At 46.6% G+C, this 16,269-nt stretch overlaps 1 protein-coding gene across 3 annotated transcripts in view; it reads right to left on the reverse strand.

Annotated features, from left to right (window-relative positions):
* Positions 1-16,269, reverse strand: part of fgd4a (FYVE, RhoGEF and PH domain containing 4a) — a 39,569-nt gene that overhangs the window by 5,123 nt on the left and 18,177 nt on the right. For 2 of the 3 annotated variants that reach the window (XM_084476985.1, XM_084476987.1), the window contains exons 3-11: positions 9,007-9,162; positions 7,523-7,730; positions 4,171-4,666; positions 2,250-2,339; positions 1,664-1,809; positions 1,185-1,341; positions 826-964; positions 645-703; positions 308-454 (exon numbers count right to left, since the gene is read on the reverse strand). In XM_084476985.1, the coding sequence (XP_084333111.1) occupies positions 308-454; positions 645-703; positions 826-964; positions 1,185-1,341; positions 1,664-1,809; positions 2,250-2,339; positions 4,171-4,666; positions 7,523-7,730; positions 9,007-9,162 (1,598 nt within the window). The remainder of the gene's footprint in view (positions 1-307; positions 455-644; positions 704-825; positions 965-1,184; positions 1,342-1,663; positions 1,810-2,249; positions 2,340-4,170; positions 4,667-7,522; positions 7,731-9,006; positions 9,163-16,269) is intronic. The other variant, XM_084476986.1, reaches the window with a different exon arrangement.

The raw sequence follows: 16,269 nt of genomic DNA on the forward strand, positions 1-16,269 counted from the left end.
ATTTGAACATTTAGATTTCGATGTAATGTAATGAAGTCTCGTATAGAATCAGTTAATTTACTCTGATTGACTTTATTGAAAACAATGCATTTCATCATGTACGTTTTTATTGTTAAAAGGTTAGTAGCAGCCTCATAGGAATGATCACCTTTAATTAAAATCTATTTTGAGTGAATACGTAAATTTCGGCCTAAAGATGCATATGCGTAACTTCCATGAATGAATGCCTTCATTCCACTGAGTTGTGCCACAGCCCCATATCACCATGTCCACCAGCTGTGAGCGTGAGCCTGCCTGAGTCTCTCACCAGGAAGAGGTATCTCTCCATGGCAGATGTGTTCCTGGCAGCCAGCTTCAGAATGTGGCCCTCCTTGATGAACTCGTTGGAGGCGTTGACGATGTCCTCCTCCTCACCCAGCATCTCATAGATCTCCAGCAGCTTCTTAAGATTGTCCTGACACGCCATTGAGAGTTAATTCGTTAATTGGTTAACATGCTAATTTGTATGACAATTCAAGTTGAAATGTAATAATGCAACAAGAAGAATTATTAAAATGTGTGATTTTTCTGTACAAGCGTTTCTACGTTTTAACGTTTATGTAGGTTCATTTTCATTTGGATAATCGGTAATTGTGTCCACTTACTGATTTTCGAATGGCACTGTTAGAGTGGGTGGCTGCCATGGCAATGATCTCCAGTGATTCTGTGCAGACAGGGACAGAGACAGGTGTTGATAAAGAGTTTCAGACCGATAAGCATCCCCGCTGGTCTCCTCCAGCTGAGTGTGACGGCCTCGCGGTGCAGCGGGCCTGTGTGTTATCTTACTCTCGGCGTCCCCGCGGTCCGGGTGGTCCGGGGGAAGCTTCTTCAGGTAGTCCTTCAGCAGCATCTCGTAGCGCGGGACCCTCTGGACCGGCTCCAGCATGTGGTGCTGTAACGTCAGCGATCCGCACACCTCTTGGCGCTGCTCAGCCCGAGACAAAGACAGAAGACGACAACACATGTTTCAGTACTCGGTCTGGACCCATGTCCTCCCATGGACATGACAGTGACACGGCCCACACAGATATAGACTCTAGATCATTGTGGTTCTATGCTTTTCTCTGACGTCATCTACCGGTGGAAGGAACCGGGAACATCTTATCACAACGTGAACGTGATGCGACTGAACCAACATGACTAACCTGTATCTCCTGGATGATGGATTTGAACTGTGGCGAGCGGTCGCTCCACTGTTTGAGCAGCTCCATGGCCTGGTCGAAGTTCTTCACGTACTCGGCGTACATCTTCAGGAAGGGCGTGAGCTTCAGCAGGATGTCTCCGATGCGAGGCGTCGACTCCCTGCAGTGGGGAGAGTGGGGGGGGGGGGGGGCGTTTTAATGTGATGCGATCGCTAACTTCAATAGACCCTAGTTCCTTCATAGTCTTCGGCAGAAACACTATTATAATTTGAGGAGTAATTAAATACTACTTTTAAAAATGAAATCAATCCGTTTTCAATCTGTGTTTCTCCAATGCAAGTGTTTTATAAAAGCAGAACATGAAGTGGTTTGTTATTAAGATCTAACGTGTTTGACTTTTGTAGTCCCATGTTGCTACGGGAGGCGCCCTCTGGCTCAGCTTCAGCGGGGCCTGCCTCAGACCGGGGTGTGTGGGGGCTCACCATTCCCCCATGCGTCGCTCCAGGTCTGGGAGCAGGAACTGGCTGTGGAAGGTGTGGACGGAGGACATGTTGGAGAAGATGTTCTTCACCACCTCCACGGGGAACGTCCCTTTACTCGCCTCCTCCATCAGCTTCGTACTGAACACCTAGAGAGCAGAACACAACGTATCAGCGAACGGATATTCATATACACATACATATATCGGGGGCAGTGGTAACACTATATATATATATATGTGTGGATATCCATATCCACATACATAAAGTTAACATATAATGAATGGATATCCACATACACAGACATACAATGGGGGGCTTGGGCTAGAACAAATGCAATGTCAACAATTAGACAGTGTTGTCAGTTTACATTCATCAAATACAATGAAAGGAGGAGCAATGCAGAGCCATTGTTAGGATGTAAATGGACTAATGTGTCATCAGTGTTATGACATGAATGGACTAATGTGTCACCAGATTGTTGTGATATAATTGGGCTAATGTCTCATGTGTCATCAGATTGTTAGACTATGAATGGGCTCATGTGTCACCAGACGGTGTATTGGGGCGTCGGCCGTCTCTCCCTCACCTGATCCAGCAGGTGAAGTCGGGCCACGTAGGCCTTCTCCGTCTTCAGCAGCTCGTTGGCGATCTTAAACAGCTTCTGCTCATTGGTTTCCTGGAAAAGTAAGCGGGATCAATGGTGGATTTCTTTTTCAACCTGATTTGATGCCATAGAACAGTGTTTTAGATCCATTCTCTCCATCAGTGGACGGACCGACTGGTCTAAAGCAGAAGTCTCAGCGTCAAGAAATGAAGAAATCGTTTCATATCCATTATTTCCCGAGAACTTTATAATGTGCTGAAAGTGGGCGTTAGCACAAGATTCGAACGCACACATGAATACAGTCTCGATGACAATACATACGGTACATTTGAGTCTGTGTACCATGTATTGTAGGGGTGTAACGATGCGCGTATTCGTACCGACGCACGTTTCATTTCGGTACGTAGCGGATTATCACACACTCTGTGAGTGTCTTGTCTTGTCCTGACGTTTTGTGTTGAGGACCACAATGGAAATAAGTCCTGGACTTTTTTTTTTTTGTGTGTTTTTATCCTCAATTGTATTTGATGTCTTTTCATTTGTGTAAGGCATTAGTTTGGTACAATTTAATAAATCAAAACAAAATCCAATTGTTTAATAAAAATAAAATAGAAGAAAAACTGCTGTACTGAAAAACATACCAAACCGTGACTTAAAAACCGAGGTACGTACCGAATCGTGACTTTAGTGTATCGTTACACCCCTAATATATTGTCTGCTAGCGTGTCTGCTAGTTCCTGTTAGGATCCAGGCACAGATCCTGTTACTGAAGAGGATGGCAGGGTACAGCAGTGTAATGTGTGAGTTGTTTTACAGCGCTGTTGGTCAGGCTTTGTGAAGTTATAGTGTGAGGGTGAACAAAAGGAAATGAGACCAAGGTAAAGTGAAGTGACTTCTGATGCCATCCTTTATGTGTAAAGCCAGTGTACAGCTGGGCGTGCTGTCCGTTGTACACATGTGATAGGTTAAAAAACATAACCGTAAAGACCACAGAACTTCTGACATAACAGTGGCATTCAGTCAGTAGTTAGAATTTTGATTCGAATGTCCACATGTGTATTGCCCTGATTAGAATTGTTATGCCTTGCACACAGATACAATCCGATCTAGCACCCCTATTAGTACCTTTCAATCTGTGGGGAATGAGATCAGAGTAGTGCGTACTTTGGGTGCGTGATTCAGAGGTGAGAGATGGCGTGTGCCCAACACACATTAATGTAGCTCTGGGTTATAACCCAATGCATCCATTGAGGCCATGCATCTGAAATGCATGCACAAGCACATGCATTTCTCATGTCATGTGAGTTGAACTGAGAAAAGGAAGCTGGTAAAGAAAGCCTTCTGCTTATATTGTAATCGGTGAAAAGCATCTGTACCACCACGGGCTCGCTGCACCTGGGCTCTGGAGCCAGGAGCTCTGAACATCCGTTGTATCTTCAAGAAGGATAATAAAAAATGACGTATTTTATCGCTAGAGAAGCAAGACAAACGCTGAAACTGAACTTTGAAGTACATGCAGCGAAAGATAAATGCAGAACAAGCAGAAAAGGGAAGTCGGCAGCATTTTCATTTCAACAGGGAACGCTGTCTGTGAGAGGCCCCGGCTAGTGACTGTAGAATGTGACACGAGATATAAATACACGTGGCACCAGGGTGCAAAGAGCATTCCTACAGGTCCTGTGGCAGTAATAACATAGAAGCAAACTTTGCTTTAACTTTCATTAAGTGTGTCTGCTGATTATCATTAGTTACTTATATGCAGTGTAATTACAGTAACATGATGTTCATTGATTGATTTTCATGAATAGTGTGTGTACAGGCGTTCTGTTCACAACAGATTTTGAGTCCTGACCCCTAGTTGACGAAACGATCCGTCCCAGAGAGCAAACAGAGGCGTGCTTACCTTGGGTTCCGTGTTGACCCCTTCCTTTCTGTGTCCGTTCTCCACGTCCGACTCGGGTCCCTGGTCTCCGTTCCCGCTGCCAGCCTCCTCCGTCCTGTGCGGGGGTGACCCCTCCACCTCGGTGCGCTCGCCGTCCACCCCGCTCGCTTTGCCTCCGCCATCTCCGTTGACCAGCCTCTCCACGCACGCGCTCCCGGCGTGGCCGTTCTCCTCCTTCTCCCCCTCGGCCTTTCCCGCCAGCTCCACGTTATTGTCCGGCTCCACTTCCATCTTGGCTAGCGTCCCGTTGGTGGGCGGCCTGTGGGCATCCCGTGGCGTGGGGGGTGAGGAGGCCGGGCCCGGGTCCACGTGGTGCTCCGCCCCCTGCGGCGACTTGCCCGGCGACTTGTCCGGCGACTTGTCCGGCGACTTGTGGAGGCCGCGGTGAGCGGGGCTGCAGGCGGCCGAGCGGCTGATCTGCTTGAGCGGCGGCACTTCCCTCCGGCCGTCTGTGCTGCTGGAGGGGACAGACACAGGGGGAAGGAGCCGGTGAGGAAGCAGAACAGAGAGAGCTTAACAAAACACTTTCTTTCAGGAAAATGGACGGCAGATAGCGGAGACCGGCAGTCAACCTTTGATTTCTTTCGGCGGAGAACTCCCTGTTTTGACAAAACAAAACCAGGGAAAACAGGAGAGAGCAGCGCTAGACGCTACGGCGAGCCCACAGTGAGGAGTGAGGGCACCGTGTGAGAGAGTTAAAAATAAAACTTGTCAAATAGGCACTTCCTCCCGCGCTGGCCCGGGGTCGGAGAGGACTGAGGTGGTGTGTGAGCAGGGAAGGAGGAGGAGGAGAGCACAGGGCTCAAACAAACAGGGAGGATGAGAAGAGAGGAGGAGGGATTGGAGGAGTGAGGAGGAAGGAGAGCTGCGCTGGTCCCAGCAAACCTCCCGTCATCCTGCTTAGGTATCCACACACATATGTGCACACACACACACACACACACACACACACACACACACACACACACACACACACACACCCACACACAACTCCCACACACACACACACAATCACACACTGGTTAAACACACACACACATGTGCACACTCACACACTCTGACACACACCGGTTACACACGCTCACGCACACACATATACGCACACAACCATGTAGGCTACACATGCAAAAGGAATTCTCCCAACGACACAAACAAACACACATGTACCCACACACATGCACATCGTGCATGCAGAGACACACACACACACACACACACACACACACACACACACACACACACACACACACACACACACACACAGAATGACCATCCGGGGGGGGGGTGCTTCCTCTGTTTGCAGAATGTGCAGCTGTTTCCCTCTCTGACCCACCTGTCCCGTACATTAGATGAAGCGTCTCCTGGTCCACCAGTCCTGGGACAATCCCCCTTCTTTTTACAATGAAAAGTCCTTCTCTGGAGCTGCTAGTAAACCAGTCTTTTCTTGAACGTCCTGTGATACGCAACCAAACCCACGGCTACACCAAAAAACCTGCAGTCACAGCTTGTGAGCGCAGAGAAGGCTCATCATGAAGTCTGCTGCCTTGTGTCTCTTTGTCCGGAATAAACAGGAAGCATGTTTAAATACAGGAACAACTGATCAGAGTTGTTGATCTGTTCAGAGTGTTCTCTGGAGGAGTGTAGCACCGGCAGGGATGTGAAACACGACCTGCTGCAGCTCTTAAAGCACCCCGGGACTCACCTTATGTTGACCTGGTGTGATGCTAGCTCAAACATATTACTCATAACTCATAACACTCATCTTGTTCCTCTTCAAGCAGATTGACGCCATTTAACATAGATTCAGTTCAGGTTCAACCAAACAGCTTCCTGTGTTCCCCTGCAGTCTTCTTTTGAAGACTCCGGCCTCTGTAGCCTTGGCAGCAACGGCCATGTGACACTACAATCAGCGCCGCTTGCAATGCGGTTGTCTGGGCTACTGCAAGACACCCAGCATGTGAGCCAGATTAGTATATTAGTAGGCTAATGTTGTTTCCCTCAGAGGCCACGGGCTCTCAGCTTATACTGTTCACTGCCGGGCTGGAATGAATAACAAGCACAGCATGTTGTTTTGTATTTCTTGAACTGCACCTATGTGGCATACGCTTCCAGAGTATGATCTAAAAGGGGTCCACAAAGACGCAGCATGAAGCAAGGAGGATTCAGGTGTTTCCTTCTTCTAAAGGGCAACAATGTAAGATTCCTTATGTAACTCGCCAATGCAACATGCAGCTGCAGGCTGAGTGGGACTAGTGTTCTACCGTGATGCAACCACAGGGGCGTGTGACATACGCACACCAGTGGTGTGTGTATGTAGACTTCAATCAGCAATGAGCACATAACTTATTATATATTAGCTATTATCTTATCTTATCAATAGTTAGGTTAAAGTAACATTATGAAAGCCACATTAGTCACTATCAGCCATAAAACATTTTATATTTATATCCCCCATAAAGACCTAGCAACCATCCAGCGATATAGAGAGGGCTTCATGACATTCAAAGATCCTACCTCGGGTCCCTTCCTTCCCTCCTACTCTGGGACATCTGCGGCACAAGACGGAACCTGGACCGCTCTCCTTCTCTGGTCGCACCAGATCTCCAGTCTTCCCCAGCGCCCCTCCCTCCAGCACCACACTAATGCCCCTGTCACACAGGCTAATCTCTGCTCCAAATACCATTGGTCGCTCTGAACCACTGTCGGCAGAGCAGTACTGTTAGCGAGGGAGAGGCTTTCAGACAGGGCAGAGAACTTCTGCTTTTTCAAACTGGAAACAACGGTGGTGAAAGTGGGGAAAGACACAAACGTTGGTAGCGCCTGAGACGTCACCAGCACATTACGACAAGCTGTACCTGGGTTGCGTGTGGTTGTACAACTTGAACCATTTTGTCTTGGTAAGACGTAGAAGGCAAGCGTGGACCAGTGGAATAAGGCAGTGCATGAATCAGGGAAGAGAGCGGATAGGGGCTAGAACCACTATCCATCAATAATACAGTGCAACAGAGGGGCGGCAGAGGAATCACCCAGCCGTTTGATATCAAAGATGTTCAGGAACTTCCCTTCACGCACAGGAAAAGAGAGAAACGTGACAGGTCTTCTGTCACTTTTCACCTTAAAGGCTTCCACACTGGTACTTTACCAGGATGTGATGAAAATCAAAAGGAACACAGCATACACTCAACAAGCTTGCTCACACACACACACACACACACACACACACACACACACACACACACACACACACACACACACACACACACACACACACACACACACACACACACACCAATTAAAAAACAAATGAACCAACCTATTCTCCTCAAAGTGATTGATCAGGTCTTTGATCAAGACCTTGGGCTTGTCTTTGGTCCAATCCCTGGTCTTGGCTCCTCCTCCTCTTCCTCCTCCTCCCCCTGCTCGCTCCTCCATTCTGGGGGTGTATAAGGGTGCTCTGAGGCGCCCCAGGGGAGAGGGGGGCTCTGTCACCGGGCTCTGCAGGTGAGCTGGCTTGGGGGGCACTGAGAGACAGAGGGAGAACAGAGGTGTTAAACGATGGACAGGTGAATTGATATGGATTGATTGATGGAGATGGAAACCCAATCACAAGGTGTAAGATCTCAGCGCCTCAAAATGAGCTTGCACTTCAAGAGTAATCAAATACAAACCACCGCAGCGACTGCACGTCTTAGGGGCAAGTCAGGGGATTGCAACTGCGGGTTGTGATCGGCTGAAATCGGAGCTAACTGATGTGACTTGACAGGGATTTCCTATTATTTGACAACCATAAATGATGGCTCAATTGTTGTAATGTGAACTCAAGGGGGCAGCACAAGTCATTGCAACAGAAACCCTGGCTTCAGACCACTGACACTGACCGTTATCCAATCCCATACAGAAATAAACAAAAAAAGTACATCTAACACAATAAAGTTGCTAGAAAATGAAATAAAAGTTATGACCGCCACATGGACATTACTGATGTTGTATTATTCATGTTCTCTACCTTAAAGACTTAAATTGTGATTAGGTGAAATTAAATTAACCTAACTTGACCCAGTTTTACCACCGGGTTAAATATGAATGTGTCTGTTAGGTTGGGTTTAGAAAATCTTCTGGTCATAAGACATGCTTACTGTCTGTCGGATCAGGCGACAGACAGTGTCTTACTATGATGATAAGGCAAGGACAAACGCTACTCAATGATTTAGTATTTCTGGCCAATGATATTCACCCTAGTCTGTGTCCTTCACTTGTTACTGATTGGCCAAAACCAGGGCGCACCTGTTGCCCAGGACTGAGCTGAGTTACTTGAATCGTGACAAATCTGAGACTATGTGTGTGAGTGTGTGTATGCGCGCGTGCGTGTGTATGGGTGTATGTGTGTGTGTGCATGCGTGCATGCGTGCATGTTTGTGTGTTTCAACCAAGTTGCATTGTGTGAGTCTGGTACACAACAGCCATGCTCATGTCTGTAATGCTCCTCTACTGCAGCAGCACTGGACCTCCATGTGTCTTTAATGCTCCTCTACTGCAGCGCTGGACCTCCATGTGTCTGTAATGCTCCTCTACTGCAGCGCTGGACCTCCATGTGTCTGTAATGCTCCTCTACTGCAGCAGCACTGGACCTCCATGTGTCTGTAATGCTCCTCTACTGCAGCACTGGACCTCCATGTGTCTGTAATGCTCCTCTACTGCAGCAGCAGTGGACCCTCATGTCTGTAATGCACCTCTACTGCAGCACTGGACCTCTATGTGTCTGTAATGCTCCTCCACTGCAGCAGCAGTGGACCTCACCTTTTGGTTTAGGCTGCAGCTGGGCCTTGTGGGAGGAGCCTCTTCCATTGACTCCTCCCCTTGCCCTGACAGAAGTCCCACCAACGGCCCGACTGAGACAGTCCCTCACGCTGGGTGGGCTGCCGTGTTCACACGATGTAGGGCTGCTGCCGAGACCTAGGGGAGAGAGAGAGAGAGAGAGAGAGAGAGAGAGAGAGAGAGAGAGAGAGAGAGAGAGAGAGAGAGAGAGAGAGAGAGAGAGAGAGAGAGAGTCATAAATTGCATCTTATTTGACTTTTGTGCTTTGGCAATGTAAATGCTTTTTGAATTTGAATCTTGTGAGAGGTTCACATCAAGGCGGTAGTGCAGTCATGCATAGAGAGAGACAGATAGCGTAAGAGAGAGAGAGAGAGAGAGAGAGAGAGAGAGAGAGAGAGAGAGAGAGAGAGAGAGAGAGAGAGAGAGAGAGAGAGAGAGAGAGACAACTGATCCAAATGTTGTCTCCAGCACATCTTGCGTCTGTCATCAAATCCTCTGGCAAGCTGAGACATAAGAATGACCCTCTCATAACCCCTCTCACAGATAAAGCACACCTTCCACGCAGTGTCCCAAGGCTGGGCCTTAGAAAACCGAAGGCCTTCAATTAGAAGCTGAATCTTTTCACTCTATAATCCACCTAATAGTGCAGTTGATGCTGAGCACCAGCGAGCTGCCAGATGGCCCCAGATGGTGCCGCCGTGGTGGTGCAGCCATGGCTGGAGAGACCAGGCGGGCTAAGAGGGTTGGATATACAGACACAGTCCATGAGAACAGACTGGCAGAGCTTTGTCGTGAAGCTTCAACTTTAGCGGTTCATTTGTTTCTTTAAGCCGTCACATAAAGGGTGTCTTGGTGGTCCGAGCTGCTAGTGTGCCGACCCTGTATGCAGTACGCCTCGCAGTGACCTAGGTTAGATTACTACCTGTGGTTGGGTACACGCTACATCATTCCTTCTCTTCTCCAACCCAGATCCTATCTCTCTTCACAGTCCTGTTCATAAAGGTACAACAAGCCCTTCAAATATATTTAAAGAAAAAGCTGTCAAGTAAGAGAAACATACACCCATTATTTTAACAAAGCTGTGGCTCCACACTCACCCATTCATCCACACATTATGAATGATTAAAGACTTTTTTTTACACGCTGAACCTCCTCTTTCACTGAAATATATAAGGCTCCATCTGTAAAGATCAACTGTAATTTGTGAGCCCACACATGGTCTGGCAACAGTTACATTACTAATGATAAAATAATAAAAGCTGAAGCAACACTTGAGACTCAGGGGAGAAACACAGGCAATGTGCATTTATTTCTCCAGACATTTGCATCCTCCACAGGGGGGATGCAAATGAGTTGACACACAAGAACCACTTATTTTTACCAATGTTGCAAACTACATAGAAAAAACACAGTCACACACAGACTTGCATCACGGAAAAAGCATACACACGCAACCTTTATTTTGCACGTCTCGACTGTAATTAAAGACACCAACTTCCCCAGCTCTCTCACTCCGGGTCCCACGCTCTGTTTAACGGCCCTTCTATAAACGTCCCTCTAAAACCATACCAATCAATCCCAAATCTGGCCTCAGGAATGCGCCTTGATTACGTGCTAGGCCTTCCCTCGCCACCACATGTGTCGAGTACACCACGCTGGGCTTCATAATGTACGTAATTTGCCTCAATGCGGCGTCTCGATGTGACTGAGCTCAGTCTGGATCGCACAGGGTGTCTGATTCCCACAGCCTGCTTCCCTCTCTCTCTTTCTCTCTATATCTCTCTATCGATCTCCCTCTACACCTCTCTCTTCCTCGCTCTGTTGAGTTTATGATTAACGGTGCATCTGTCAACGGTGCAACTCCAACCCTAACCCTGACCCTCCTGTTGCTCTACTATACCTCCCATTCAGAGCTTGAAACCGAGAAACTGGACAAGGGAGTGTGTGTGACTTTTAGAGCAGAACGCCAGTCCTGTAGTATTCTTTATGGTGCATGCACTAACTAAGGTGCAAACACAAAAAGCACACATGCGCTCACTCACTCACAGGCACACATGCGCACAAACACACACACACACACACACACACACACACACACACACACACCAATTTCAACTCATTAAAAGTGGCCCAGCAAGAGCGACAGGGGCCCCAAGGTGAGAAACAGCCACTTCCTCACCAAACCAAAAGCATGTGGAGCACAAGCCACTTTCTGCCCTGTTTTAGAGACACTTCTGGACCCTGGCATTCCGGCACTGACTGAATGGGACATTATTATAAACAGAGTATACACATACACATACACATGCACGCACGCACAGACCATTTAATATTGATATGATAATTATATAAAGCAGTTTGCCAGTAAGCTAATGCAGCACTAGTCATAGCTGAGGAGAGATTCGATGAACTGAAAGGTTTGAACCTCGCTTCCATGGCAACGAGCCCCTTGCCTTTTGTTTTCAGAGAGAGGACTGAGCGAGACAAAGAAATTAAGCGACACAGGTCAGGTGTCTGCAGATATGAAATATGAAAGTCCAAAAGGTGAATCTTGGTCATATATATATCAGGTTTATTATGGCAAAGAGGAAATCATGCAGTCAAATATTTGTTAAATGTGAGGGTTGTTGTGAATCAAATGTATTGATGTGCTCCCCCTAACCCTAATGAGGTTATCAAAGTAAAAATGAAAGCACACATGTTCACGGAGAAAGAATGTCCTGCTATCTATGACTGTGCCAGTTACAAATGGTGATAGTGTGAGTTCAGAGGGCGGAACTTCTCTGGCCATCTTTGCACCTCAGCTACCAGACTACAATAAGAACGCAGGAATGCCAAACTTACCACACGAGGAACAAGACACCTGCCGTCATCAACACTTATTCCGTTTTTTGGGATCAAAGAGAAGGAATTCTCCTCAGCATTAACACCACACTCATTCCTCACAAGCCATGATCACTCTTTAGTTTTCTCTTTATTTTGAGCTAGGAAAATAAGAGGAATGTGTCTCTTTAATTGTTGCGAGTGCATTTCATTGCATAGTTGTTCTAAAATGACAAGCTTTGAGTCTGCTGTGTTTGTATGCAATGCACGCCTGACCAGGAGGCATCACATGGGAAGATGGCTGATTAAATCACTAATTACTGCTTAGGCGTGTCTCTTCAGCACCTTGCAGCCAAACACAGTTACCACAAAGTTATTTCCAGCTATCCCCAAAACCACCTGCAGTGTGGTCCACAAAGCTTCCAGTCTTTGGTACATCAACTGATCACTTCCAATACTTTTGACCACAAACCTTGATGCGTCAACAATGACAGCTCAAGTAGTTTGCTAAACCCAGGCAGAGTCTGAACCGGCCCAAAACTGAAGTGACTTTTTTACTTTTGGACCTTTTGTAAACATGACAGGAATGAGAAGGACAGCATTGGAGCAGAATTTATGATTATGATATGATTTATGATTTCTTCTAAGTGCTTGAGTTTACAAGCACATTAGGGGAACGGGGAACAGGGAAAGAGGAAGGAAAGGAACAAAACAGATGTAGTACTGATTGTAATCTCTTAAACTTCTTTCAGAAATGACATTATTAATGATGTCTCGTAGCTGCAGGAATAATGCATAGGCTAGTTGCACCAGACCTAATTCAATTTCTAAAAACATGAAGCAGGTTCAGGTTGAAGTGTCAGAAGCCTTCACTTCACACTAAATAGAAGACTGGCCACAACACTAGGAAAGGCACCTATGAGATCCAATCTGTAGAGGGCACAAGCTACAGCTCTCATTCAAGGATCTCTCAAGATATGGGCGTGCTGTGGTTTTTTCACAATTTAACAAATGGTTCAATAAGCCAACCACCAGTCAACTGAACACAGACACCAAGGCCAGCGCCCGCAGAGAGACTCAGACGCACGGACGCCAAGAGTAGTGGGATCAGCTGACAGAACAAAACAACTTACCCAGTACCAAGAGTTCAGGGGGCCTGGGAGAGCGCGAGAGCGGGTGAAGAGAGTCCTCTGAGGGGTAACCTACATGTGCCGTCGCTGTGCCTTGAGCCACAGCAAAGTGACTCAGCCCACAACCGGATTGCTGACATCTAAAGGAGGCCCCTCCCTCCACCAGACCCACATGCACGCGCATGCACACGCATGCGCACACACGCGCACACACACAAAAAGACACACAGACACACACACACACACACACACACACACTAAAAGACACACATACACTCAAACACACAAACACACACATCCTCTTTTAAAATGACTTCATAAACAGGCTTGAATAATGAGCAACAGGACATCACAGACCTTTGCCCCCCACTCCAGTACAGGCCCTCACTGCATATGCTACACACACAAACACACACACACACACACACACACACACACACACATTCGCTAATTCTGTCTCTACAGAATGGGTTTTCTTCGACCGCGGTGAGACAGAGAAGTAGTGTCCCATGCTTCAAAACTATTCAAAAGAACCAGCCCTAGGAAGAGCTGATTAATGGCCACACCCTGTGAATGTCTGCTCAGGGATCCCAGCGATGCACTCAACCTGGCTAGGAAGAAGCACCAGGGAACAAGGAATTATAGACAATGTCGGGCCTGCAACACTTCACTACACAATGCAATGACGATGGGCCACCTCTAGGGGGAGGATTCTGTGTGTGTATGACCGATGATATGATATGATACTTCCCGCTTGCTGTGGGTCTTGCTGGGGAAGTGCAGGTCGATCTAACAGGACACACGACACATTCAGTGTAAATAAACTTTAACAACACAAAGGTGCAGCGTTGCTCTGGGCAGCAGCGGGCTGCTCTGCGGACCGACTCCAGCGGGCTTCCACCACGTCGGCATCGGGGCTCACATAAGCCACTGTCTGCAGTTCACGTGGTCACTGTACTCTGTACTGTGCTTTATACTACTGTGATATTACAACCAAACTCTTCTTCACTTCCCTGGAGTCAAGGAGGATAACATGAACAGCGGTGAAATACAGTGGTGGTTATGTAAAGCAAGGGACTAAAGCCTTTTGGGACATTAGTTACCTCCGCTCACTAAATTCATGTTTTGCGTATTAACCGTGAGGTTAATAATTCATGACGCCCGCAGCGCACTGTGTTTTTCAGGTACTGGTACTTTCTAACTATCCCAAGTGGAGTCTCTGAATGTACTGTATGTATATCTGGTACTGTTATCTTACTATACTAAGAGGAGTCTCTGTATGTACAGTATAACTGGTACTGTTATCTTACTATACTAAGAGGAGTCTCTGTATGTACAGTATAACTGGTACTGTTATCTTACTATACTAAGAGGAGTCTCTGTATGTACAGTATAACTGGTACTGTTATCTTACTATACTAAGTGGAGTCTCTGTATGTAATGTAACTGGTACTGTTATCTTACTATACTAACAGGAGTCTTAAACGTATGTATAACTGGTATTGTCTATCTTTAGATTTTCTCGAAGGTTATAGGTTTTGTCTTGACTCATCGTTCGTTGTGTGGGCACCTATAAGACCCAGAGGAAAAGTAAACAAACACTACTTCAAGTCTGCCGCTAAATACATTTTTTAATGACTTTCCTGTTTGGCACTCAGTGAACAAACACCATTACAGGGATCTAATTATCTCCACTTCTAACACAAATATGAGGCATGAGCTTGGGTACTTTGCTATGTTTTTGCACAAACGTGATCCATCAAAGCACTTCTTCACACCCACCGTCTCCGAGCTAAATGGTAGACACAACGGAAAAGATAAGCTAATAAATACACCTGTGTAAAAAAGACAGCAGTATATAAACAACAACTGTTCATAAGCAATTGTACAGCATTAGACCTTTTGCAGAAGTCAGTTTGAGGAACTATGAGGTAAGAGTCCCCGAGTTCTGTTTCTAAATGAATTCATAATTCTGCCTTCGCTTCAGCTTTCATATCTGCCTAACCTAGAAGCAAATGAAACACAGGAAACAACCAATGATCAAAAACATTAACTCTATATAGTACAGTGAATGCGCATAATAAAACAAATTAAAAAATACCACACACATGCACACACACATGCACACACACATGCACATGCATTAACACACACTCTCTCTAACTCTTTCTCTAGCTCTTGTTGTATTTTTCACACAGAGCTGTACGGGCGACTTGTGAAACATTCAGACGGACAGGTCTATCTGGCTAGGCTAGGACATTCCGCCCGTCGTCTCACAGCTGTCTGGTATCACACCTGATTACGTCAAACTAATTAATCAGTGTAGTCATGCTCCAGAGGGATTATGAAATTACATTTGTTCTATAATTGTTGAGCATGAGAAGCTGCTACCAAAACATTTTTGATCAGGAATCCGGACGGTCCAGTCCCATTTCTCTCCCTTTAACAAGAACCCTTGCTTTGAGTGCCCTTAGCTACAAGTCAGCTACCGAGCTGGCTAGCGTTCAAGGGTTGATTTTAAGGGGAAGAACAGCACTCCCCCTTGCTCCCTTAAGTATTGGGACACCCTACCCCTTTCGCGGGAACTTGCAAAATTTAGGGTTAGGGTTCAAATCCAGGGGAAGGGGGAGGATTGGGACAGGGCCTAACACTACCTGGAGTAACTGGCCTCTCTTCTAAATCTGAAAGATACAGAGAGGAAGGAAACAGAGAAAGGCCAGAGAGGTGTTGTCTGTTAACAGGAATGTACTGAATGCTATTTTAATCATTATTTTAGCAGGTTCTTGGTAAGGGAGTCAGTGCAACTGCAAGTTGCATGAATCAGGAAGTCACATTTTACTTAGAAACTTCAGGAGGCGACAACCTTTGAAATTCAATTTTGAATTTGTAAGGGCACAAAGTGCAACGTTGATCTCTTCCTCATTTGGTTTCATCAACCAAAGCATTACTGATGTTCTTAAGGTCAGAGTGAAAACAACACTTTTGTATTTAGTCAGTGTGGGTAAAGGACTGAGAAAGACCCAAACACACAAACCCACACAAAGTGCATGTTTTTCCACAGAGCCCGCACGATAATGCTTCCATTGCATATACTATGTGTGCTGCATCTGCACATGGATAAGTGTGAGTGAGGTAGCAGCATGGGGGGGGGGGGGGGGAGACTGTCTAGGAAGAAGGACGAGGGAGCCTGTGTTTCTGTTGACCCCCCCCCCCACCAGACTTTCTTCAGATTAACCCAGCCTCATCCCCTAATCCAAAGGCAGAGAGCAGATTATAACCCCTGCATGCCCAC

This window comes from Micromesistius poutassou (assembly GCF_964030765.1).
Source record: "Micromesistius poutassou genome assembly, chromosome: 13".
Classification (NCBI taxonomy): Eukaryota; Metazoa; Chordata; class Actinopteri; order Gadiformes; family Gadidae; genus Micromesistius; species Micromesistius poutassou.